Below are 10,095 nucleotides of genomic sequence, written 5' to 3'. Positions count from 1 at the left end.
AGCTCAAAATTTTTCGCAACTGTAAATATGCACTGTGTCAAATACACAAATATAAAATAGAATCAAACAATAAAAGAAACTCAATTTAAAATATTAAAAACTCAGATAAAACTTACAATGTTTAACCTGATGTCAGAATAACTATCTCATAAAAATACAATTTTTTTAACTTAATTAATGGATACTTTAAAAAAAAATTTTAAAAAATCTACTCCTGCTAAAACATTTGCTTTACTTTAAGAAATAATGTCATAATGCTGCTGTAATACAGATAATCACATTTATATTTACAACATTATATTGTTAATTTCAAGTGATATGAAGTATAATTTGAGGAGTTTTTAAGTATTTTTTACATTAATCATGCAAATTTGATGGATATGTAATATAAAACAAGGATATATCCTCCAACAACAAATTGGATTTACCTTCACAAAGCTTTAGCAAACACTTTACTAACACAGATAATTAGGTTTATATTTACAAAAATCTACAGTTAATGTAAGACCGCTATAATTGATATGATGTTATGTACATGGCCACAGTAGCTCTGTATGTCTGCAGTGAAACCAGAGAGCTCACAGAGACACTTGATCCATCTTTATAGATACAGTTATTTTAATGAGTTAACAACATATAGACAGCAGGAGATTTGTGTGATTTGAAGGCTACCTGGGGAGACAATTTACTGACAGAAACTGAGAGAAAAGAGATGAATAGTTAAAAAACGTGATGGATCCTGTAGAGTCTGTGTGTATTGTTACGTTTGATAAAATGGAGGTCAGAACTAAAACATGATGACAATAAATCTGAACACATTTCCCGCTTCACTTTTTTTTGGTTTCCACACAAAGTTTTCCAGTTGAAAAGAATCACAGCAGGTTACAGGTTACATGAACATCCAGCAAACATCAGGAATCATTTACATTTTCTACATTTAGCAGGTTTTCTTATTCAAAGAGAAACAACAGAGAAAACTTCAGCTCTTAAATAAACAACATGAACCCAAACTCACATGTCCACCTTAAATAAAACTCATCTTCTGATTAAATGACAGACTGATGAAAACTGAATAAAAACACTTTTACAGACAGAATTATTTTGACTTCATCACATCAGATGAAAAATTGTAGAAATATTTTGAATTATTTCATATACAGTTTTACATACAGTATATTTAATTAAACAATAAATTACATTTAATGTTTGTGAACTTTAAAATTTGAACTGTGATTTAAAATAAAGTTCAACATGCAGTAATTGATTCTTGGATGCTGGTCTTCATGGCTCCACACAAAGTCAACATCAGAAAACATTAACAACCATTTAAAATGACACAGTATCAATAAAAAACTAAAGGCTGAAGAGACCAAATATAAAGATCAGAAAATAAGTTGAATCATTTTATGTTTGACAAAAACAGCAACAAGTGAAACAACATGAACATATTTTGGAATAATGAGACAGCAGGAGGACAGAAGCTCCGGAGGTTAAATTCGGCGACTTTTCCCTTTAAGAATTAAATGAGAGTAATTATAAGAACCATCATCATCGTCTCTAACTGCTCTGTTCTACTGTCACAGAGACCTTCAGTGGGGAAATCTTCAGTTCATTCACAGTGTTAATGTATGGAAACAGTCTGTCGGTGAAAATGTGTGTGAAGGTGTGTATGTGTGTGTTAGTATCAGGATCAGAGAATGACAGATTTCTTCTGTTCCAGTCCAGATTTACTCTGATCCTCTGGAGCTTCTTCTTCACTGGGAGATCAGTGGATGTAGCTGGTGGTGACCATGCTGAGTATTTATCATCATGGAACCCTATTCTCCATAATCCAGACCGTATGCCTCCCTTCCTCTGGACAGACTCAGATAACACACCCAGTCTCCAGTGTTTATTGTCTCCAACCTCGACATCCCAGCTGTGAGACCCTGAATTAAAGCCCTCAGAGCCCAGAACAGAGTAGAAGTTAAACCTCTCTGGATTATCAGGAAGCTGCTGTCTCTCTCCTAGTCTCACACTGGTCAGATCTTCAGACAAGATGAGTTGTGGATAAGCAGTGTTTGGATCCAGAATGACAGGAGTGTAGGAGACCATCTCCTTCATGTTGTTCCAGATGTTGAAGGTCAGGTTGCCCAGGTGTTTGGCCTGGTCTATCAGAGCTCCTGAGAGCAGCTGTGGATCATCCAGCAGGGGGCAGCGCTGGACTCTTTCCACTGCAGCCTTGTAGTTGTGCAGGAATGAGACGTCTTCAGCTCTCAGCTCCTCCTCTGTGGCTCTGACTGTGTGTGAAAGAGCTGCTATCTCTCTGCTCAGAGCCTCCATCTTCTCGTTCATCATCTGACTCTTCTGCTCCTCTTCCTCCCTCAGAGCAGCCATCCTGGCCTCCTCTTCCTCTTCTAGAAACTGGTGAAGCTTCTTAAACTGCTCCCTAATCTGTCTCTCTGTGTGTCGAGCCTGGACCTTAATGTGTTCTGCTGTTTGATCAAACTTCACTTTAACTTGTTCACAAACCTTTAACTTCTCCTTTAAGGGCTTCAGAGTTTCTTCAAGTTCCTTCTTGTGTTGTCGTGCAGCTTCATCGACGGGTCTGAATCTGTGGTTGGTGTGTTGTTCTGAATCTCTGCAGACGACACACACTGGCTGCTGATGGTCCAGACAGAAGAGTTTGAGTTTCTCAGAGTGCAGACTGCAGAGAGCCTCTGAAGCTCTCTGATCTCTGTCCTGTAAGAAGGACTCACACAGGTTCTTTAACACCAGACTAACAGGTGGTTCTTCCCTGGAAGATCTTTTCCTACAAACTGGACACTCACGTGTTTGTTTCTCTCTCCACCAGCTCTTCAGACAGTCTTTACAGAAGCTGTGGCTACATGACAGAACAACAGGATCTCTAAAAACGTCCTGACAGACTGGACAGCGGAGATCCTCCTCTGATCTAAAAGACATTTTGTCTCCAAGTGAAGCTGAAAACACAACAGACAGAAAGTACAGTAAGTCATGGCTCCCCTCCCTCCTCTACTAACTTCACTGACATTTACTTTCACTTTGACTCCAGTTTTTAGTCAAACTCACATTCAGTATGTGGAGAGTCAGCAGGTTGAAGCAGCAGAGTTCTAGTTTTCCACTTTTCTCTCCTGTAGCTGTTCTCACTCAGAGGAAGTTGTTAGTTTGGTCTGAATCTGAATCTGATCGTCTGTTTTTCAGTCTGTGTGTCTCCTCAGAGAACAAAGAACAAACTGTTTCCTGCTTTGTCTCACGTGAGTCAGGTGAGGGGTGGAGCTTTGTCAGACCTCCTCTAATAAATGCTGCTGCTTCACATGTAACACAGTGTGTTTCATTCCGGTGTTCAAAAACACACCTGCCATCATATCTACAGGTCACAGACTAACAGATTTTATCTGATTTTATCTGTACAGTACAGAACTTCATGACCTTTATGAAGCTTAGAAAATAAACTGTCATTCAGAGGCTCCGTGGTTCTGTTGTAATGGATCTTTTATTGTGCAGGAAGTTCAGGTTCACATAGCAATAGTGTAGGCAGAAAGTATATTTTGGGTGGACTATCTTTTTCCAGGACCAACTTATGAAAAGTTAGAAGAAGAAAAAAGAACAAACAGACAAACTGAAAAATGAGCAACCAGTTTACTTTACAATGTTTAAAGAAAAACACAGCAGACAAGACATTAAAAGAGGGAGTCAGTTGTGTTTCCTGCTGTAGTAAGTGTCTCAGTTACTTTCACTTTGACTCGTGTTTTCTCAGTCAGCAGCAGGTTGAAGTTGAACTATTTCACTACTTCAGGTCTTCAGTGCTTCCTGCTGTAATTGTCCTCTCTCAGTTTAAATCACAGCTTTGTAATGAAGGTAAATCTTACCGTCTGTCTGCCTCCTTCCAGTGAAGCTGAACAGTAAGAACCTGTTTCCTGCTTTGTGTCAGATGATGCCCTGTTAGAGGTGGAGCTTATTAAAGGAACAGATGATAAATATGATGAATACGATCCATCGCACTGCTTTGAGATCACATCATAATATCAACATAACTTTCATGGGAAGAGCACAAAGAGAAGATGATGATGTGATGAAGCTCTGTCAGCTGTCTGCATCTCAAATGGAAAAACACACAAGAAACCAAACTCATCTCCACTGTTATTCTACTGGTTTTTACTTTGGTTTGTTTTTCATCAAGTTAAAGAGACATGAAAAACATGACAACACTAGTACCAACACAACTGTAGCACCACTAATAAAAACTCACAGTAAGATGACATCAGCTATATATTACCCTGCTAAATAAGAGCTGTTTTTGTAAGTTAGGATAAAACGGGAGGAGTTTGGGTGTGTTCTGGAGGATTTCGCACTGAATTATTGATGAATATTATATTCTTTTGGGGCTTTAGGTGTGGCTGGTGCTTTGCAGCCTGCGTCTGCTGAAGTCTAATTCTGAGTTTTACACACCAAAAATCACACTTCAGAGTCACCAGGGTCTAACATTTCACATTAAAGCTGTAAATACATTCTTTTCATAATTTCCAAGCATTTTATGATATTTTCTGATTGATAACAGTTAAGCAGTTTACATATGCTTCATAATAATCCAGTCCTTCTAATAACAAACATTAACCTTCATATTAACACTTCATGATGTCTAAGCATACAACCTTCATTGGTTCAACTTTCTCAAACTATTTACACATCTTAAACCATCTACTGAAATAAACTTTAATACTATAGTGAAAGGAACTAAAGTTAGGCAACACTTATGTGATTAGATTACTTTCAGAAACATATTTAAATATAAATTGAACATAACTCTTACTTCATAATAAAAAGTATTCAACGTGACTATTGTTTAACAATAAAAGACAACTTTAAACTCAAATCCTTCAAACATTATATCTTTACATTCCTAATAGTTCAGAAACTTCATTCTTTCAACACACCTGCTCGTCTAATTTAACTATTAAAATATGATTGTCTATGAGGTTAATAGATCATGAGTTAAATACTCGGATGATTTTACAATACAAATATATGGTTATCAAACATTCATTAACTCTTCACATAAGGGAATTTAACTCTTGTCAATAGAGGGCGGTATGGTTAACTGTAGTACAAAGGTTAATACAATCTAAGTACTATATCTCTTTAGTAGATAGTCATACACCCATGAAAGTTAAACCATTCTTCTTGTATTTACATGACAAATAACATGATATAAGTTGCCTAATGATTAGACATTTAATTTAGATGAATTTCAAGTTTGCCTCAGATTTGCAGGGAGACTTCACAAAGTCCTCAGGAATGTGGGTTAGTTTTATGGCTTTGGTTACTAACATCTGATACACTTGAGTACATATGTGGTTGCCTTTTCATTTTCGCAGATCCTATTGTGCTCAGTTTACGCAGTTGTCAGCTGATTAGGGTACATGGTCAAGCCATGACACTTTACTGTTCACCATTCATGCTTTCCAATCATTCATCCTAAATCTTTCAAAGAATTTCTCTGCTCTGAGATTACAGACTGGATTTGCCATGTCTGATTTTGTGCAATTTAGGTAAAAAAAAGTAATTTGGTTATTGAATTTGTTTCCTCGTATCAAAATCAGAATTGTTCATTTCAAAGAAACTACTAAAAGGTGTGCAATTTTCAATTTCTTTGTGAGTTACTGTGTCAAATATATATGATTCTATCATTTCTAAAGTCATATAAATAATATAATAATAAAAGAATTTTGTACAAGACTAGATGGTTGCATCACAAAACATAATGTACTATGTGAACAGCAATATTGATTTAGAACTAATAGGACACTTTGTTTGCACTTATAGAATTGGTAGATGAGATAACTACAGCAATAGAAAATAAATATGTAATAGGGTATTTCTGGATCTCAAAAGAAACATTTGGCATGGTGGACCATGTCTAATGATGACAAAATTACAGAGATATGGAAGTAGAGGGACAGTATTCTCCTGACTTACCCGCTACTTCAAGAAGGGATATCAGTATGTTCAGATACAATATTTTAAATCACAATTACTGAAGGTTACTTGTGCAGTTCCCAAGGCTCAGTGTTGGGACCACTGTTGTTTATTTTGTACATAAATACATACGTGAAGTGTTCTATTTACAGATGATACAAGTTTCCTCTGTTGTTGGGACAACTTGGACCAACCTTTTGAAGAGGAATTGTAAAAGCTAAAGACTGATTTTGATGCAAATAAACTATACTGAATTTAAGTAAAATGAAATTTATAATCTTTGGTAATCATTCAAAAACTCAAATAAGAAACTCATGATAAATGATGTAGAAATCGAAAGAGTGACTGAAATCAAATTTCTTGGAGTGACAATAGATAATAAATTGTGCTGGAAGCTATATAAAAATTATATTAATGTAAAATATAAAAATAAATTGCAATACTATATAAAGCCAAAGATTTTCTAAATCGAGCTTCATTATACACTTTACACTGTTCCTTTATAGTCCCATACATACTAACTCACTGTAGAAGATTGGAGAAATACATATAGACAAACACTAAACCAATCTTCATCCTTAAAAAGATAAAGCCATATGAATTGTAAACAACACTACTTATAGAGAACCAGCAAATCCATTCTTTATTAAATTAAAAGCACTAAAATTCAAAGATTTGGTCGACTTCAAAACTGCCCAAATCATGTACAGACAAAACTCAACCATTATCTAACAGTGTCCAAGGCTTGTTTCGACTCATAGGAAGTAAACATGACCTAAGAGGAACTTGTAACATTTTGTTTGTTTCCAACCTGATTGATTTGTTCTTGTTTGAATATTTTGTTTTGATGCTCTTGCCTATACGTTTGTAATTCATTGCTTCTTGCTTATAGATTTTAATTTGTTTGTTTTCTAAAATGTTCAAAAATGTTTGAATTAAAGTTTCACAAGTTTATCTTTATTCTATTCTATGAGTGTTAGGAATAGGATGAATTCTATGTAAGTAACAGTCTGGGTTACTTATTGTTTAATGGAGGTAAGTCAGTTATCAAAGGTTCTCCCACTGTGACAGTCACCAAAGAAGCCAACTCTGAAACTACAATTTCTGCCGTACAGTCCTGTGACACCCTGTTTCACAATCCACAGCTGCAGCAATGTGGATTTAGAAATACAGGCATCCAGAGGCAGTGAAACTGATGAGAGAATCAGAAAAAGCTAAAACTGGTAAACTCCACAGTGTTTTGGATAATTACTTTCAACGTTCACTTAGTGTAGTATTAGGATGTCAGAGGAAAGAGAAAGATAATCTTATTTTATTTACTTATTTATTATGATTTTTTTTTCTTGTAATCCAAGTGTGAAATTTAATCTCAAATTAATTAATTAATGGTATGAATAGTGAGAACTAATGGCAAATTTCGAATAGTATACTATAGTTTGAGTACAATAGATTTTAGTCATTAAGGTCAGCTATTTTAAGTTAGTATAATATTGATTCCACAATTGATGTGGATAGTCAGACAACAATTTCAGTACAGAAGCTAAAGTATCAAAATTCATAGCATTAACATTCAAATCATTTGTTCTGGTTCAAATTGTTAGAGTTCTCATTTGACTCACACAACAGCCTGTAAATGTTTTAAAAAGAAGTTCACATGCCAAATTCAGTTAATTAAATCCAAATAGGGTGCTGTAGCTTATTGTACTTCTGTAAATAGCAGATAAGGGTGTCCTGGAAGTTGTAAATGCGGATACTTTGGCTTCGCCCACTGATATACACTTGCTGCTAACCTAGGCAGGGGTGACTACGGAACTTCGCGGCAGTCAGGCTAGCCTTAAGGTCTTTCAATTATATGTATGCAATGAGTTCATACGTGCTGAAATCTCGCAACCACGTTCAGTAATTCGGGCACCATTAGTACTTCAATTCAACAAGTTGCACTTGTTCACAATCATTATCATCCGCTCTGGAGTCTCGCAGCAGTGGGTTCATTAATTAACGTTAATGCACACAGGGTCTTGTCTTATATCTTCACCTTAGCCTTTAACTAGCTTTTGTCTCAGTCTGCTTCGCACTTATGCACTTACACAGCTGCACTTCTTTTAATAATGTTGAATTTTACTTCATTGTATACATTCTACGCATTCTATGTTTTCACTTTATTTTATCTTATGTTTATTTACATTATCACCATGTTTTTATTTTCCTTCTGATATACATTTACATAATTTGTTAAATGTATGTCTTTTTTGATTTGCAGCACTTGGTGCATGTTATTTCTCTTGTTGCAAGCACTTTGAGCTGCATTATTATCATTATTACGATTATTATTTTTGTATGAAAGGTGCTATACAAATAGCGCTATTATTATTATTATTATAGTGTCCTTTCAACTGCGCATGGCAGCGCAGAACAATAACTGGGCGCCACTAACACCAACTTCATTCTAACAGTTTACACAGAGATCAATTGACAAGTTTAAACAAACAGATATATGTGTCACCAAGCATTACGGCAGCCAAATTATATCATGTTATCACCACAAACAGCAGCCAACACGTGAAACAACCAGTTCAGCTATTATAGCTAATAAGTTCATGCTAGCAGGCGAAAGGCTAATGCTAGCGCTAACAGCTAAAGTCTATTAAAACAAAGATTGCAAATCACAACTGGGATTATTATTTTCATCACTATCTCACAGTAAATACAAGCAAACCTTGACTGGCCTTCAAATGATTTCCTGGACTTCTAATGAGTTTCTAGCAATGTTAAGCAGCTATCATTAAAGCTAACGTTGTTTGTTTACCTTTGAGCAGCAGGGGACAGTTGGTTTGTTTGGCCTCCCACTGGGCACCATAATGTAGGAGTATTAATACTTTATCAATGAATTACCTCATTATTGGAGGCACCACCTCCGTTTTGGTTAGGATTTTTTTGTGCCAGGAGGGAGCACTAACCCTTGTTCAATTTAATCAATGAATCAGCCTCATAATCCTAAATTCTTGTCCCAAACAGGGACCTCTGTTTACTGCAGCTCAAAGACACAACCAAACAGTTTTAGGATTAAATGAAGACATTTATTAATAGCTAAATGTCTTGAGGATACATGATAAGGCATAAGATAATATACAGAAAATAATAAATAAAAAGACAGTAAAATAAATAAACAGATAAATAAGGTCATTGAATGATAATAAAATTAATAAAGAAAATTAGCAAGAGTGTCTCTAAGTGCATGACTCGAGGCTTAACGTATTGCATTGGGGAATGCTAAGGGGAAAGCTAATTCAACTTCTCTAAATAAATTCTTTTAATTTTAGCATTATTCAACATCAACCCTTGATCACAAAGCCATGTTATGCCTTACTGTTGAAGTGTGTTGTCGTGGTAGAGGCGTAATCTTGACAGGTCCAGCGTTGTTGGTGCAGCATCTCCAGAGGTGTGGCAGTGAAAGAGCCCAGATCAGCTGTGGGCTGTGGAGCATCTCCATAGATGCAGAGGCCTTGAATGCTGGTAAAGAATCAAGTCATTTCAGACTGCTCCGAAAGAGTCTTTAGGCAGGCTTCACTTCTAGTTCGCAGTATTGCTCTCAGACAGCAGGTAGAGGTTCAGTTTCAAACATTCTTCTTCTTCTTCTTCTTTTTCTTCTTTTTCTTCTTCTTCTTGAGCTTAAGTTGCGGATTCAGGCTTTAGTTGGCTTGTATTAACTTAAGATGAGTGTTGTAATGTTTAGTCTGACTACGCTCAAGTCTTCAGCGGTGTCTACTTCAAAATAATATGCTGTACGTGTTTACTTCAAAATTAAATGACTATACATGGAAATACGAGACTTAATGTTACTAATTATGTCTAAATAATGTTACAAAAACAAATTAACTTGCTGCAATACAAGATTAAATAGGATATTTAATAGAAGAACAAATAGTTGAAGAACAAATTAAAGAGGTGTCTTTAGAATTTCTTGAGTTCTTGGAGGCCAGCTCAAAGAGGAATCTCTTTGAATCGGTAGAAAACTGCTTTGTTTTTATTGATTGATCTGTTGATTTTATGTACACGGCCACAGTAGCTCTGTATGTCCGCAGTGAAACCAGAGAGCTCACAGAGAAACTTGATCTATCA

General features: G+C 35.8%; 1 protein-coding gene across 2 annotated transcripts; it reads right to left on the bottom strand.

Moving 5' to 3' along the window:
- Positions 1-1,516: 1,516 nt before the first annotated feature.
- On the bottom strand, positions 1,517-3,984 carry LOC121891799 (nuclear factor 7, brain-like). Of its 2 annotated transcripts, none has more exons than XM_042404384.1 (2): positions 3,070-3,984; positions 1,517-2,960 (listed from the first exon to the last, which is right to left on the bottom strand). In XM_042404384.1, the coding sequence occupies exon 2, from the start codon at positions 2,941-2,943 to the stop codon at positions 1,558-1,560; it is 1,386 nt and encodes a 461-aa protein (XP_042260318.1). In that variant the 5' UTR covers positions 2,944-2,960; positions 3,070-3,984; the 3' UTR covers positions 1,517-1,557. The 2 variants fall into 2 exon arrangements, with proteins under 2 accessions (XP_042260318.1, XP_042260328.1); XM_042404394.1 differs by having other exon boundaries at positions 3,870-3,984.
- Between the last annotated feature and the right edge of the window lie 6,111 nt (positions 3,985-10,095).

The sequence above is a fragment of the Thunnus maccoyii genome, chromosome 3, assembly GCF_910596095.1.
Source record: "Thunnus maccoyii chromosome 3, fThuMac1.1, whole genome shotgun sequence".
Classification (NCBI taxonomy): domain Eukaryota; kingdom Metazoa; phylum Chordata; class Actinopteri; order Scombriformes; family Scombridae; genus Thunnus; species Thunnus maccoyii.
Note: the sequence above shows the minus strand (reverse complement) of the source record. Positions and strands in the feature narration are given on the sequence as shown.

Bases quoted from the DNA above. Each gene is read 5' to 3' on its own strand.
- LOC121891799 (XM_042404384.1), bottom strand. From the start codon at position 2,943: ATGTCTTTTAGATCAGAGGAGGATCTCCGCTGTCCAGTCTGTCAGGAC.